General features: G+C 53.2%; 2 protein-coding genes across 13 annotated transcripts; one reads left to right on the top strand and one right to left on the bottom strand.

The window, feature by feature from the left end:
- Nucleotides 1–869: 869 nt before the first annotated feature.
- BAG6 (BAG cochaperone 6) lies at nt 870–11,889 on the bottom strand. Of its 12 annotated transcripts, none has more exons than XM_032649573.1 (26): nt 11,617–11,879; nt 10,854–10,974; nt 9,703–9,820; nt 9,393–9,589; nt 9,104–9,157; nt 8,869–8,943; nt 8,016–8,254; nt 7,375–7,504; nt 6,688–6,885; nt 6,218–6,470; nt 5,787–5,864; nt 5,568–5,675; nt 5,333–5,445; nt 5,138–5,225; nt 4,649–4,932; nt 3,948–4,245; nt 3,628–3,797; nt 3,379–3,432; nt 3,165–3,267; nt 2,949–3,073; nt 2,630–2,776; nt 2,470–2,529; nt 2,216–2,359; nt 2,030–2,137; nt 1,356–1,502; nt 870–1,060 (listed from the first exon to the last, which is right to left on the bottom strand). In XM_032649573.1, exons 2-26 carry the CDS (start codon nt 10,959–10,961, stop codon nt 965–967), a joined length of 3,495 nt encoding a protein of 1,164 aa, XP_032505464.1. In that variant the 5' UTR covers nt 10,962–10,974; nt 11,617–11,879; the 3' UTR covers nt 870–964. The 12 variants fall into 12 exon arrangements, with proteins under 12 accessions (XP_032505464.1, XP_032505463.1, XP_032505465.1 ...); XM_032649572.1 differs by lacking the exon at nt 11,617–11,879 and adding an exon at nt 11,458–11,589; XM_032649574.1 differs by lacking the exon at nt 11,617–11,879 and adding an exon at nt 11,069–11,400.
- A 1,256-nt stretch (nt 11,890–13,145) lies between these two features.
- On the top strand, nt 13,146–16,193 carry APOM (apolipoprotein M). The gene is made up of 6 exons (XM_032649569.1): nt 13,146–14,277; nt 14,658–14,812; nt 15,102–15,175; nt 15,269–15,367; nt 15,546–15,644; nt 16,051–16,193. The coding sequence occupies exons 1-6, from the start codon at nt 14,164–14,166 to the stop codon at nt 16,074–16,076; spliced, it is 567 nt and encodes a 188-aa protein (XP_032505460.1). The 5' UTR covers nt 13,146–14,163; the 3' UTR covers nt 16,077–16,193.
- Nucleotides 16,194–16,196: the final 3 nt, after the last annotated feature.

The raw sequence follows: 16,196 nt of genomic DNA, 5'->3' as shown, positions 1-16,196 counted from the left end.
ACAAACTTTCGTTGTATCTTTAAAGTTCTGTGGGCCAGGAATTAGAGCTGGGCTCCCTTGGGCAAATCTTGTGCCAGTGAGTGAGGTTGGTTGGTAACCAGTCAGTCAGCACCTGAGAGCTCCTTGGTCCTATAGGGCTTTTGCTCACGTCTGGGGCCATGGTGGGACATCTGGAAGGCAGAACTCCATTGGGTTGTCAACCACTGTCTCTGCATGGCTTCTCTGGCAAGATACCCTGAGTCATAAGGCCTTTTAATGTCCCTCCCTGAGTCAGTGTTACAAGAGGTCTGGGCAGAAGCTGCAAAGCTTATTACAACCTGTCCTTAGGTTTCTGCCACGTTCTATTTGCCCAGCACAAACTAGCTAAAAAGGGGAAGGGACAGCAGAGAATTTGCAGCCACGTGTCCCTTTGGTCATGTCTACAAAGAAAGGAAGTGCTTTTATAGCTGTCACATGTGTTCAGGCACAGAGCTTTAACTTGGTTGGGCTCCTTGAACTGGGTAGAACAGTTCTACCAGAGTCAAACTTGGTTAACACTGGTACCACTGCATGCTAGTCAAGACTACAGGTCTGCAGCTGCTTGGCAATTAAATGGTTTGAGAGCCCTATCCTAGCACGTACTAGGATATAGGTTTTTTTACCATGTAGGTTTCTTTCATCTCATTTACAGTTTTCCTTGAAAATGGCTGACCTCACAACAGGCTTGTACACTTGTGCTGCACGAACAGTAACACATTGTACTGCACACCTGCTCATGGTGAAATGTTAAAAGCTGTCTAGGTGGATTCCTGGGGATTAATTTATAAAACCAACTTCATAGAAGATTAAGGGGCTTAGACTACTTAACGAAGACAATTTAGAGACCAAAAGAAAGAGCCAGGAAAATCTGACTTTATTTCTTAAATACTGTGAAGGAAGAGGGGAGAAATGGTCCCCTGATGATGGAGGGCTATGGAGCAAAGAGCTAGGGATCCTCAGCAAAAGCCCTGTGGGCATTAGGGAAGCGCTGGGGGCTGTAGTTAGGGTCTTCCTGCAGTCGCTTTTGTATATCAGCCCGGAGCTAGAGAGAGAGAGAGAGCAAAGCAGGTTGGAGTGGTACTGGCCCAGCCCCTAGGATCCCAGCAAGCACACAGAAGTCACCCCTCAGGAGCTAACATTTCCCCACCAGCCATGTACTGTCCAGTAGCCCAATATGGCATCACTGAGCCTTCCCAGATGCCCCTAGGGGAAAACATTTTAAAACCAAGTAGTAGCCCCAGACTGACCAGTTCATCTCTGAAGGGATCCAGGGAAGAGGGACCCTAGCCCAATCCCTCCCACTAGACCATCCCTATGCTGCTTCAAGGTGGGGGCACCTGCTGCCTGTAGCTCTCCTGAACCTCTGGTGCCTCCAGGTCCCGGCTCAGGCTCTCGGGGCTCGTCAGGGGCCGAGCTCCGGCTGCCTTAGCTGCCCGGCTCACGGCCTCTGAGAGAAGCAGCTGGGGGCCCTCACCCTGCATCGTCTGGGGGATGGGGTTGAAAGGGAAAAGAGGCTCAACATCAGATCCAATGTCACCACCCAGCTCACCCTTTCCATGAGTCAACCACTGAGTCTCCATGCTAGCGGAGAGAAGGGAAACAGTCCATGTGTCATTTTGACAGCAGAAATGCCTTCCTAATTGTGTTTGGCTCTGGCCAAAAACACCATTGAATGTGCTGGACTTAGTCTTCAAAACAAGAGGGGCAGAACGGGTCAAGCCACCCAGTATTCACAGCTAGCTAGTCCACAAGAGGAAGCCCACCTTAACGACGATGGGCCCTGGTCACATGGGGATTGGGCAACTGAGGGATGACAAGGACTGCTGACAAACAGACTAATATAAAAGTGTGGGGCAACAACCGTGAGCAAGTCTGAGCCAGAAAGGTTTCCTCATCAATTAAATCAGGGGACTAAACTAGGAAGAATTCTTTCCAGCTCTAATTAGTTTGACTCTAAGCACAACAGGGGAATTCGGATAAAGAGCGATCCTCAGGAAAGAGGCAAACCAACCTTGCGTCTCTTGGCAGGCATACCACTGAGGTAGGCATCACTCAGTGGGGGCTGCGGTTTCACCTTCCGCTGGCTGTGAATGTCCTGCTGGATAATAGGAACCCATTCCTGGGGAGGAAAAAAGAAAATAGTCATTCCCACAACTTTCAGCTGCCTTAGCCCACTGGACCACCTCCTGACACTCACTGGGGGGACTGCAGCTGCCCAAGGTTCTGTCTCGGCTGAAGCTCCATCCTGCTCGTCTCGGGAGCCTCCCTCAGGAGCAGGAGGCGGACCTCGGGACATGGCCTCTTCTGCTGTTGTCCCAGGGGCTGGAGAAGCATTCTCCCGCTGGCAGTCAGACAGTGGGAAGACCCAGACTTCAGAATTCTCAGCCTCCAGCCCTTCCGGCCCCAGCCCTCCACTCCACATTATCTGGCTCCTCGACCTCTCCCTGGTACCTGAGGCTCAGGGGGAGTTCTCTCTGATCCCTGAATTTCCATTGGCTCCTCAGGAAGCGTCTGTGCAAAAGGACAGAGAAGGAGACCACCACAAAAGGCCCTCTCAGATCTCTGCAGTTCCTTCGAGTCCCCTGACCCCATAGCCCATCAGGTCCCTTACCTGAGGGGGATCACCAACCCTGCGAACATATCTGAGAATGGCATCAGGGCCTACAGGCATGTGCTCCAGTACCACCTGAAGCCTCAGTCCCATCATAGTGGTGAGCCAGCTCACCAAGGACGGATTCACTCCACGAGACATGCGACGCTGGGGGGCAGAAAGCAGACTTGGAACACAAAACCCTCAAACAGCTTTCGAAAGGTACCAAACAGTAAAGGATGGCAGTTTTGAGAAAAAGAAAAGAAAACTGCAGGATACCAAAGAAAACAGAAACCTGAGGAAACAAAAGGCTGGGAATCTGGGACTGGGTGATGCTTACAATTCGGCCATTGATGACAGCAGCAAGCTCCATCTGCTGTCCCCCCAAGCAGTGCAGGTTCAGGGCCAGGCATTCAAACAGGCCCTGGTTACACAGCTCTAGCAAACGGGCCCCAAATCCACTGTCTGTGGGTGAGAAATAAGGACGGAATGCTGGCACCCAGCAGCCCTGCACATCCAACATGCCCCATTCACCTGGGCCCAGCGAGCCCCTGACCTGTGCAGTGCATCACGTGAGCAGCAATGCTATTAAATTGCTCTTGGAGAAATTCCAGGTTTGTCCGGATGATGTCCACACCTGGCTGAACTTGCACCAAAGACTGAGAGACAAAACACACAAAGACCCCCAAATCAGAAGCCCTGAGAGACTGGGAGCCATGGGCTATCCTGACCAGAGCCAGGAGAGGAGGGGATGGGGAAGGGTTACTCACAAAACTCTCCCGCACGTATTCTTCTAGCCCCGTGATCAATGTGTGGGTTGCCGTCTGGGGGGCGGTGTGGCGGGAAGAGAACAGCACAAGTTTAGAACCAAGTCCCACACCCCTCAAGACACTTCCCCCTCCTCCCCAACCAAGCCCAGGGCTTGAGCTGGGGCAGTCACAGCTTTAGGCAACGGACAAAGTTAGGAATAAGGAACTGAAGGTGAGAAGAAGAGTTCTGGGCCTAAGGTCTTCATTTACCCGGATGTTACCAGGTGTGGGCTCCTGGCCACCCAGATAGTGCTGGTGGAAGAAAGATCGCAGCTGGGGCTGGAGCCGCTGCAGTGGCTGGAAATGCCCGTGGAGAAGCATCACCACATCCACCATGGAGAAGTTCTGGCACAGAAGAGAGAGCAGTGCCCCAAAAAATCCTAGGGACAGGGGCAGAAGGGAGCAGCGGCCTTTACCACCCGGCCTGCCCATCAGCCTCACCCCACCTTGACAATACCCCTAACAAAGGCCATCTACCGTCCCCTGGTTGCCCCTCCCTAGAGAAGGCCAAGGCACCCCCATTTGCTCACCGAGAGCCCCATCAGCCCCAGGCTCAAAGATGTTGCTGGATCCACTGAGGCGTTGTATGAAAGCAGCGATACTTTCACTGCTGCCAGCCCGAGCCCCCAGGGAGCCCAGCAGGGAACTCAGCACTCCCTGCACCACCGAGGTGAAAAACTCCAGCGGCAGGCTCTCAGGACCCAGGCCTCCAGGACTCCCTGCGCCACCAGAGGGGGACCCTGGTGGAGGCACCGTCTGCTGTTCTGGGGCCGGAGGCGGGGGTGGGGGCGGAGGTGGCGGAGGTGGTGGAGCAGCTGTTTGTGTCGCCTGCCCCACAGAGAAGGAAGGAAGAACAGAAGACAAAGTGAGAATGGGGACAAGGGCATAAAAGGGCATCAGGAAGGCACAAATCAACAGGGGTCTGGAAGACGTGGAGCTCTATTCCAGTCTTTGCACCTTAAAGCAGAATACACACTGTAGCTTCTCCAGAGTAGAGTCAGGTTGAGCAAGCCACCTCTCTCCCTCTGATTGAGTTAGGTCAGAAAGCAGTGACCCAAATTACTATGCTTCTCTCTCCAAGCCCTGTTTTCCTCATCTCCAAAATGGAGGGTTCAGAGTCAATAAATTCCCAAGTTTCCTTCCAAGCGGCAATATAATGGCAACAAGACTCCAGTGCCTGGCTGGGCCCAGGAATAGGAAGGGTGAAGTGAGGAGCAAGCCAGCCACTCACCTGCAAGAAGTCAGTCATGCCCTGGAGAAAGGCAGGGACACCAGGCATCGCCACAGTAATGGTGGGAGAAGCCATGCCAGGCCCTCCAGCCCCTGGCCCTGCAGGCCCCAGCAGGTTCCCCAGGAGCTGAGAGAACTGAAGATCAGAGGCGGAGGGTTGAGGAGGTGGAGGCTGGGCAGGCCCCCCGGGGGCAGGGCCAGCTGTGGTAGCTGTGTTGGTGGTGCCGGCACTGGCCGACGCAGTGGCAGGGGCTGGAGGTGGAGCCATTCCTGGGGTCCCCTGGGCTATAGGGACCAAAAGAGGAAAGTTGAAATCTCAAGAAAATCAAGACCCCACAGCATCTCCATTCTGGTCTTCCCAGTAGGAAAGCAAGAACAAAGGAATATGGAGAGAACTGGGAAGTGCCAGTGAGGAGACCGGGAAGGGAGCATCAGCCTTCAGAGCCAGGGAAACCTCCTCAGTTTGAAGTGGGGAAGAACAAGCACTCACCCACAAGAACAGGCTGCATAAGAAGCTGCCCCACGAGGCCGCTCACCATCTGGGCTAAAGAGGCGTTGGCACCCAGGCCAGCGCCCGGCTGAGGGGGGAGGAGAAAGGCAGGCTTTCAGTCTTGGCCTCTCCATGCCCCACCATAGAATTTTCTCCCCACACTCATCCCCAGTGGAACTCCCCACCCCTACTCACCAGAGCCCCCGAGACTGGGGGCCCCCCAGGATGGGAAGGCCGAGCCTGTGGAGGGGTGGGCCGGGCAATCACCACCCGGGTGGGAGCTGTCGGGAAGCCTGGCACCTGCTGTCCTGTGGGTGGCAGAGGGGAGAGACCGAAGAGGGCTGAGGGCCGGGCCCCGGCCTGCCAGTGGATGATGCCCACCACCGTGGTCCAGGCCCCACCTCCCAGGCTTCCCCTTTCAGGTCATTACCTGCGGCCGCGGAGGCAACAGCTGCCACCATGGCCTGATGTGTGATCTGGTGGGCGACGGCGTGCATGAACTCAGGGGGCAGGGAGGGCAGCTGGATGTGGGTGGAGCCTGGGGGGTGGGTCTGATGTAACCGTGAACCTGGAGCCCCTTCAACCCACCCACTTGGCCCTACGCCTTCTCTACCCAGAGCTCAGCCTGCTCTGATGCCCTCACTCTTACCCAGGGTCTGGCCATGACCAGGGGGTCCTAGGGGGCCAGTGGGAGCACTCGGAACTCCACCGGGCTGTGTGCCAGAATCTGGGCAAGGAGACAGAGAGAGTGGGCCTGAGACAGGCGGGGCCAAGGCCTGACTGTATCCTCCTGATATCGGCGTGCTTCAGGCTTCCACTCCCCCGACCACAAAGCCTGCCTTTCACTCCATCTAGCCGAGGAGGAGACGCTCCCTTCACCATGCAAACAGCTCCCTGAGGACAAGTAGTTCTTCCTGCCGCCCGCCCCCGCCCACCAACCAGAAGAGCTTCTGCTCGATCCCCCTGCCACCGCCATCAGCCCTGGCCTCCCCTTCCCCACCTGGCGCCCTCACACCTCAGCGCCAACCCCACCTCCCACGTCGCGCTGCTCTTCTCTGCCAGCGACTCTTCCTAACTCACCCTGAATGTTCATGTGCATCATAACCACGGGCTCCACGCTCTGGTGGGAAATCCGGATGACCCTTGGGTGGCTGGCGGTCGGCGGGGGAGCCGGTCCTGGCGGGAGAGCCCCCTCAGTCAAAGACTCGACGGTGGTAGAAGAGGGGGCCAAGGACGAGGCCTGCCCAGGACCAGGGGGAGGTGCCTCTGCACTGGGAGTCGGGGGGGGCCGGGTCCCATTCCCCGTCATGGTCACAGTGGTCCCCACGTTGATCTGGACGATAGAGATGGATGGGGCAGAAGTGAGAAAAACACCAGAGCCTAACCCAGAGCACCCCGCGACACACTGTACTTCTAAAGGCTCCTTCATTGTGCGTCACCACGTTTCCAAAGTATGCTCCCCTTCTAACCTCTTTTGAGCCCAAGAGCTATGCTGGATCGTTCCACTGACAGCCCTCCATTCTCCCTCAGGCCAGACTCCCCTAACCCACCTGGATGGGGATGGCTGCCTGCTGGAGCACCATGGGGGTGGTGTAGTGAGACATGGGCCGGACCACATGCAGGTGACGCGGCGGCGCACACGCCAGATTGCAACGCAGGTCAGACAACGCCACAAAGGTGTTGCCCAGCAGCCGCAGGCTCTCCCCCACCAGGTTGATCAAGCGCTGGTCCTCTTCACGGCCCTCTTGCTGTACTCCCCGGGGCCAAACACAGAAAGGCGGAAAACATTAGGCTAGAATCCACCTCGCTAACAAAAACAGCACCTTCTTGAAATTATCACGTTCTCACGTCCTCTACTTCTTCAAGTACGTGCTTAAAAGCTTCTGTGTAGACCACATCTTTGCAAGTAAATTCTGTTTTATACACGTTAACAGCTTCCTGATAAAATAAGCCCTACAATGAATCAGTTACCACCTGCTAATCTCCCTTACTTTATAAACTTCCTAAATAACTCACTGAGGGGATCAAGAGGGTGCGAGGACAGTGACAGTGGCCATCATAAAGATGTCAGGGAGAAAAAGATCCTCCTTCTCTGTCACGGAGGAAAAGATCACTTCCTTCCAAATCTAAAGGGCAGCTATTCTGTCGAAGGCAGTGCCTTCTGCGGGGGGAAGGGGTGATCTGCATTTCTCCCTGCCCCACTGGGGAGTACTGGGCGAGGGGGTGGGCGGGCTCACATTGTTATTGTAGTCTGTAGTGGCGGCGGCGCCCAGAACCTCATAGTAGCGCTGCAGGAAGGGCTGGAGGCGGCTCTCAAGCCGCTGTAGCTCCTGAAGCACCTCGACATACTCCGCAGGGGAAGGATGGCTGTGGGCAACCCCAAGGGGCAGTGAGCCAAGGCTTCCCTCAGATTCCCAACCTCACCATATCTGCCCTACCTCTTCCTGGCCTCCCAGACCCCTGGCCCAATCCCTTCCTGAACTGGCGGAGCTTCCGTTCTTTAACCTCACCCAGGGGAAGATAGGAAGAGGAAAATAAACTGCTTCCACCCTCCCCACCATACAATCCTGTACCTACAATGGCAAAACACTAACCCTAAAAAACAGACGGGGCCTGTGTGGACTCAGGAGAGAATCTCGCTCAGGCTCAGGAAGCACCACTTGGATTTCCTTGCCCCAGGGAGACCAGTGCTTCCGGCTCAGCGGCCAGGCCTAACCCCATTTACCTACACTGGAGCCCCTCCCTGCCCCTCAACACTAACTCTACAGGTATAATCCCTAAGCAATCCTTCCTCTCCCATCAGACCTTCCCTGGTCCTCATACTTCACTTAGAATCCCCAACCCACTCCTACCCCAAAAGGTTCCCTCCATCTCTCACTTGGGTGTGTTTGTGTCTGGGGCAGGTGCTGGGCCTGCTGGGGCTGGGCCAGAAGGGGAGAGCTCCGGGCTCTGGGCAGGGGCACGCTCCTCCACCTCTTCTGCCTCCATGGGCTCCCGAAGAGGCACTTCACTTTCGACCGGTTCTGATGTTGGAGAGCTCAAGGCTACTGGCCCCGAGGCCACAGCTGGCGTCTGTGGGGGCGCCTGACTCTGCTGGGCTTGGGGTCCCCCTCGGCACTGAAGGTGGGGAAGAGTCAGGACACCAAAGGCAAGATGAGACAGCAGCAGAAAATTACTCAGGTCAAAGCAGACTGAGTGGAGAATGCGCTAACTCGGCTCCCTGAAGGCAGGGCTCTGCATCTACACCTGACTCCCTAGCAACTCCCTAAGACTTACACAAGTTAGATGTGTGATGAATACCTATGATACTTCCAAACAAATTACTAACAAAAAGTATGGCCTCTGATTTCTTAACCTCCAAGAGAAAAGAAGGAAAGGCCACTGGTTGCAAAAGCAAACTAAAAAAATTAGGCCATCCCAGTATCAAATATGATAAGCAAGGAATAGAAAAGCATGGAATCCGTATTTAACTGAAAAAACATGCCATGAGAATCATCTGACAAGTCTGCAACAAACTGCCCAGATACCCGGGACTTAGAGAATTGGCAGGGATGAAACAGCCTCACAAAGATACTTTTTCTTTCCGAAAGTATGAAGACTGCAAAGAGACTAGATTAGGAGGGGAGAATCCAGTGGATGTGGCCAGTCATGCCCCCACCCCTAGGCTGAGAGAAAAGGGGTAGGGAGGATGCAGTGAGACAGACAGACCCTAGCCAGCCCTGCCCACTCACCTCCATCCGGGATAGTAAGGTTTGTATATCCCTGATCATGTGCTGAGCCATCACCAGCCGTACTCGGGGCTCACTCTACAACAGGAGAGAGAAGATCAGGACAGGTCTGAGATAAGCCACAAGCTCCACCACCTATTAAACCAGGTCCCAGCCATCTCCTCAGCCAGATCCGCCCCCACTTCATGGCCTCCTTCTCCCAGATCCCCTTCCCTGACCCTCCCAGGCCTCAGGATACCTGAATCGGGGCCTGTTCCATGTTGATGTGAACATCCACAGCAGAGCCGTCACTCTGGGGAAAGGGTAAGGGAAGTTGTTCTGGGAGAAGTCAAATACTAAGGCCCCCGCACTTCCAACTGATTCTCTGGAGCCCCACCCCCTATCTCTTCAAACACTGAGGCCATCATCAGACCACAGGGCCCTCCAAACCCAATCTAAAGACTGAGACGCCTGTCTTATAAGCTCTTGACTGCTACCACAACCAAAACTACCCCAGAAAAACCCTCCCATGTGAAACACAAGCTTACAGGAAGATTGAAGGTTCCAACCATGACATAGCTGTTGGCATTCCGGTCATGAACAGAGGCCCCAGGCCCCCGAGTACCAGGTGGGGGTCCCCCACCATGGGTGGCTGAGGCAGACCCTGTTCCAGAAGACGCTGAAGAAGGGAGCTGAGTCTGAGGAGGAGCCCGTTCCACAAGGTGGATAACCTTTCCCCCAACATCTGCAGAAAAAAAGATATACACCGAAACATTGTATGATCAGGTAAACCCACGGCCTCAGCTCATCCCTCTGAACAGCAGCGGCAGCTCTGAACTGCCTCCCCCACCCCCTTACTGTATTCCTGGAGCTTCTTATCATCCTGCAGAACTCGCCCCTGATAGATAAGCCGCTGTTTCTCAGAGGGGATGCTGACAGAAGCAGCAATGTGCTCCTTAAACTCCTTTACATTCATCTGTAAGGAAGACGAGACGTAAATAGGAATCAGGGAATGGAAGAAAAAGGAAGGACAGCAGAGGGACAACCGACTTGTGAGGGGTAAAAACCATCCCATCATAAAATCACTACCTGCCTGTCTTAATTGTGAGGTAATTATTGTGCAAAGCCCTGAACTAAGGCAACACCTGTCAATATACATACAATAAACATAAGGAACTTCAGGTTATAAACCTAGGACAAAACTACAAGGTTGAAAATCAGAAAAGTCAACTGACATTCTTTTCTCTCCTTCTCTGCCTGGCTCCCAAAGGAGTGTGTGTGTCTAAAGATACCAGTGACCCCTCCCCAAACACAGAACGATACCAACACTGTAATCTCAAAGATAAAAGCAGTGACAAAGAAGATGGAGTAGAAAATCAGATTAAGGAAGGCAGACTCAAGCAAGAAGAAAGAAAAAGGGGCAAGCCAGAAAAACATTTTTCCTAACTAGACAACTGACTCTTAAGGAGTACCAAGCTGTTTACATACACCTAACCACACAAGCCTATACGGTTTCCTTAAATACATGTAACACCGTGTTTTAAAACTGTAAATTAACCACCTCAAAATTTTGTCTATTAGAGCTCTACCTGCATTATGAGCATTACAGGATCTGATTTCTATCCTTTAAATACACAGTACAGATGTCACCAGTTTTTGTTTTTAAGACACATTTGTATTTTAGTTCTGTGTGTTCTCTTTCCTTTCCCAAAGGCAGGAGCTGTGTCTCTCCCTGTGGGCTGGGGTTCATCTATGATGTTGGAATACAGACTCCTCCTTCCTTGTTTCTCTCTGCACTGAGTTTTATCCAGGTGGAGTAAGGCAAAAGAAAATCTGCCTTCCCCAACAAAAACCAAAGAGGAAACATCAGAAAATGTTCTGGCTACAATATGAACAAAGGAATCAATGAAAGAAAATGTGAAAACCAGAAAACTAGGCTCTTCTCTCAGAATAAGGAACCTATAAGAGGAACAGTTAATGGGTGTCTCCCAGAAGTACTGGGGTCTCACCTGGGCCCCCACAATAAAGGTCCGGGTCTGAGAGTCCAGGGTCTTCACCAGCACCTCCAGGCTGTCAGGTTCCTCCATAGTGGTACTGGTACTATCATTGGGCTCCATGGCCGACAGCTCTCTAAGGAAGAATGTTATGAGGGAGGTCCGCTGTCGCCCAGAGCAGATTTTTATATACCCGGAAGCCTCCCCGGCCCGAGACTCCGCCCCAATACCTAAAGAGTTTCTCTCACACAGGCACACACACTCACACCCTCCCCCATTCCCCTTCAGATTCCGGGGCACAGGGAGAGAAACACAAAGGGCAACAGATCGACGGCACAGGGATCTGGAGGACGGCAGGTGGGAGGGCCTCCACGATGCCAATCACAATAAGGGAGGGCCAGTCGGACTAAGAAGCAGAGAAGGAAGGAAACACAAGACCAGTGTCATCACTGGTCGCGATAAAACAAGGGCCCGAGAAGTCGGCAAACCCTGGGACAACGAGAGACCGAGGGTCGCGCCAGACTCTGCGGAGAAAGTGGTTTCGCGCACGCGCGCCACGCCACGCCACGCCCATCGAACCCGCCTAAGTCGCCACAGACCCGAAATGACGGACACTCACGGTGGGCCAGCTCTGCTAGCTGACTGCCTCCCTCTTCCACCTACCCTCGGTGCTCTAGCAGAGCAACGCAACCAACACAGACCAAACACACCCCCACACACACCAAACACACACACACCCCACAACCCCGCAGCTCCGCCCCCGACTTCCCCACTGTACCGTCACTTCCGGCCTCCGCCAACCTGCCTCCGCCAACCTGCCTCCGATGGCCACTTCCGTTTCCGACAGTATTTGGGGATCGCGAGGCGGTACTTCCGGCTCCCCCCAGGTCCCCAAGCTTTACTTTTGTGGGGCACGACGAGAAAGTCCGCGGCCCCAAATAGTGAGTTCCTGGGGGCTAAACGGGCCGGGGCCGGCCTAGATGGGAAGGAGCCGAGCACCCCGAAGAGCCGCCGCCGCCGTCGCCCGGGGGACCGTACTGTGCTTGCGTGCGTCGCACTACGCATGCGTACACACTTAGGCATCTCCCCACCCCCGCCGGCGCTGTCCATTTGTTACGTGCGCGCGCTTAAGCAGTAGAGGGTTGTGGTGGCCCCTATAAATGCCTGAAAAAAAATTATCAGGTGGGACTCTTCGACTGCCTCGAGAGCGGCTTTGAACAGTTATATGGATCTTGGAGTTTGGAGACTGGGGATTGTGCCTCGCTAATCTATGTTAAAATCCTGGCCGGCAGAGAATTTGAGGCGGCACTGTCCTGGCCACCTAGAATACTGTCTTCCTCTTACCATCGTCCTAGTTGCGCCTCGCCTTCGGCGCTTCCGGAAGTCACCCTTTCCATAGGCGGTTGGAGGTGGCTCTCGAGCTGATTTGCGTGTGGTGGCGTCGTTGGGTTTGACCTCTGTTTTGCCCGGTGGGCGTTTTGTGGCGCCATGTTCTTCCCCGGCGGTGTGCGGCCGAGGGGACACGCCATGTTTTGGAGAAGCTAAGGATTTACTGCCTTTCAGGACTTTTGTCTAAAAAAGGACGCCTCCGAGTTTGGGAATTGGGAGCAAACAGAATTACACTGGACCGAAACACAAGACTCTGACCCTGGGGAATTGAAAGGGCCGCCTAAGGGCTTCTGCGGGCCGGAGGTCCGGGGAGATTATCGTTCCTTTGTCCTCTTCTCCCCCAGCCCCTCGGGCAGCGGCCTGGGCCCCGCGGTGCTGCCACTCCAGCCAGACCCGTTGCTTCCAGTGTGCCTGCCTCTGGTGCCCATCCTTTCTGGGATTCGTAGTTTATACCTAAGTCCCAGTACTGTTTCAGTTAAGAGTTCTAGTAAGCATCTGTACATGAGCCCCTAGTTTGTGCCAGCCAGTTTGCTGAGGGTTTCACGTACTGTCGTATTTAAAAGGCTTTCAACATCTGAGATAACTATTACACCCACTTTACACGTGAGTACCCCTAGGCGAATGTCAGTGGCAGAACTGACAAATTCAGGCCTACCAGACTCCCTTGGGTCAATCACTTCTACTTTACTGCCACAATAACTTGTATCTTAGTTTTTTTTATTAAAAATGTCAAACATTATCCCAAAACAGTAATAACGAACCCTCATATACACATCATCCAAAGTTTATTCTTTTAACTAAATTGCAAACTCATAGCAAGCCTCACCTCTCAGAACAAACCTTTATGGCAGTCTGTGGGTTATAAACAATTTATAAAAGAAGCTCCACACCTTCCATTACATTAACTGCTCCACCCACTTGGCACTCACTACCCAATGACTGCCTCTTGACAATTCTTTCCCTACCTTCCGTTACTTGAGAACTTAATGCCCACCAGAGACTAATAACTACTTTACAAACACTACTATTAATTATAGCGAATATTTATTTTGGACTTCGGTGCAGGCCTTTGCCATGGGCTTTATGTGCATTAGCTCTTTTAGTCCTATGAGATGGATGATTTGCTCATTTTACAGATGAAAAAACAGGCATAAAGGTTAATAAAGTTATCCAAGATCGATAAGTAGAGTTAAGGGTTTGGACCCACTCTGCCTGACGCCACTGTCTGTTCTCTTTAACCACTAGATTATGTAGTCTCTTACTTATAAACACTGAGTGAATGAACTCATGTGTCAGCAAACTTTTCTGGGGGGCGTACATATAGTTTCCCCAATTAACAGCTTCAGAGAGAAAGCCTCCCATCCACCATGCTCCAGCACCTGGTTCATACCTGTTCTAAAGCACTTACCAGGTTGTACTGCAGTGATTTGTTTATACAGCTAGTTTTCTGTAGACTGACTTCTTCAAGGCCAGGGACTGTGTCTTATTCATTGTTATGTTCCCAGGGCTTAGCCAGTTCCTGGCCAACAGCTGGAACTCAAAAACAGTTTGCTAAGTGAGCGAATGAAAGAATCAATCCACTTGTCTTCAGTGCTGCACAGCACAGCAGATATCCCAGCTCAGATATGGGTTGAAAGACCACAGGCCTACCTGGAGGGCTCAGCTCTCTTAATTCCTGGGAGACCCTGGACATGCCAGGATGTATTGTGGAGTAGTTGCATTTAGAAGATGGGGAGGAAGTCCCAAACACTGTAAGTAATCCAGGCTTGGGTTGGAAAACAAGGTTGAAGTTACTCATTAGCAGGTGAAAGGGCCAAGGGTCGAGGCAAGGGGGCTGGAAGCAGAGTGGACTGAGCAGCCAGTCCACGAGGCAAGGGGGAGAGCAGTTAAGGCACCAGCCACTCCACGCAGACCCCCAGCTCCCTCCTGCCTGAAGATGTTCCACCAAATTTGGGCAGCTCTACTCTACCTCTATGGCATTCTCCTTAACTCCATCTACCAGTGCCCTGAGCACAGTCAGCTGACAACTGAAGGACTAGATGGGAAAGAGGTATGGACTGAGAATGTGGGAAGCGTTGCCGGGTTGGGGGTTGGGGGCCCTTGAGAAGTGGCCTAGGATGACCAAAAAGCCACACTGGGAAAGGAAGGGAGGAAGAGGGTGTGGGTGTTGTGATGATGAAAGCAAGAAGTAAAAAAAATATTAGTACGTGGCCATCAATGTAAAGACACGTAGAATTGGGAGGTGGGGTTTACTGAGGAGGGACAAAGAGGAAAAGTCATTTAATGACTCCTTGTCATGGATCCAACCCTCAGTTGGAAAAAGGCAGCCAACACCTTCACCCCTAAGCATTGTCATTCTGACTGATGAAGAGGCTGGATGGATTCTGTAGTGAGACCCACCTTCTTCTGCTCCCCTCGTTGTCTCTCCAGTTCCCAGAGCCCCATCTGGGCCGGTGGTACTTTATCGCAGGGGCAGCTCCCACCAAGGAGGAGTTGGCGACTTTTGACCCTGTGGACAACATTGTCTTCAACATGGCCGTGGGCTCTGCCCCCATGCAGCTCCAGCTTCGAGCTACCATCCGCACGTGAGTGGTGAGGAGGCAGAGGCAGCAGTAGGTACAGTCTCTGCCTAAAGTGTAAGCACCCACCCACAAAGAGCTGGGCTCTTTGGCATATCCATTATTCTTGGTCCACTTGAGTTCAACAGCTCTGTTAGTTTCCCTCCGGAGAGATAGGGACCTAATCATCCCTTGGTAGCTTGAAACCCAAGGGGATCCAGGCTTCAAGAGGGAATAAGATGAAGTAAATAGAGGCTGGTACTGAGCAGTTGAGGTGTCACTCAGTCTTTCTTCCTTGTCACCACCACCTCTGCAGGAAAAATGGGCTCTGTGCGCCCCGGAAATGGATCTACCACCTGTCTGAGGGGAGCACGGATCTCAGAACCGAAGGTTGGTTCTCTCCAGCCCTCACTCTCCTCAAGCCCCCTGGGCTTGCTTGCTTCTGTACCTCAGTCCTCACACTTGCCCCACCCACCCTGACAGGCCGCCCTGACATGAAGACCAAGCTCTTCTCCAGCACATGCCCAGGCGGAATCATGCTGAAAGAGACAGGCCAGGGTTACCAGCGCTTCCTCCTCTACAGTGAGTGAGGGTGCCAGGCAGGAAGTGCTGGGGGGAAGCGGGAGCCGGGGGGCAATATAGCCCCTTTCTCTGGGCTCCGTGACATCATCTCAGGAAGGGCTGCGTGCTTCCGTGAGGGCCTCAGCAGGGGCGGTGCTGAGAAGCACAGGCTTTCACGGGCCTTGCCTTGCTCTTCCAGATCGCTCACCACACCCTCCCGAGAATTGTGTGGAGGAATTCCAGTCCCTGACCTCCTGCCTCGACTTTAAGGCCTTCTTACTGACTCCCAGGAATCAAGGTGAGGGGGTAGAGTCCCACAGAAAACAACTAGGACTCACCAAGTCTTCTGTGAGTGCTGGATGAAAGGGACTCAAGTGATGCCACCAGAGGGCATGGCCAAAGGCCGACATCATCACATTGGCTGTGTTGACACTTCCATTTGTGTCACAGACTGCAATGGCACCACAGGGAGCCAGGATGGGCTCTGGGATACTCAAGAGAGGTTTCTGAGTTTGCAGTGGATAAAAGGGGCAGAGGGTCAGACAGGGGGCAGAGGTCTGTAGGGAAAAAAGCCCTCAGAGACCCCTTCTCTGACATGGGGGAATGAGGGAGTACATTCTTCCTCATCCCATTACCATCAACTTTGCCTCTCTCCCTGGGTCTCCTTCCTTTTCATCCTCTTTTTTTCTCCCTCCTCCCACCAGAGACCTGTGAGCTGTCCAGTAACTGACCTGTGGCTTCATCTGTGCCCTCCAGATGGATACAGTAGGAACTGAGATTGTGGTGGGGGGAGAAGCTGGAGACTCTTAACTCCCTTTCAAGAATAAAGATGATTTTTCAATCCTCATCT

The sequence above is a fragment of the Phocoena sinus genome, chromosome 11 (assembly GCF_008692025.1).
Source record: "Phocoena sinus isolate mPhoSin1 chromosome 11, mPhoSin1.pri, whole genome shotgun sequence".
In the NCBI taxonomy this organism is placed as follows: Eukaryota; Metazoa; Chordata; class Mammalia; order Artiodactyla; family Phocoenidae; genus Phocoena; species Phocoena sinus.
This window is presented reverse-complemented; position numbering and strand designations above follow the sequence as displayed.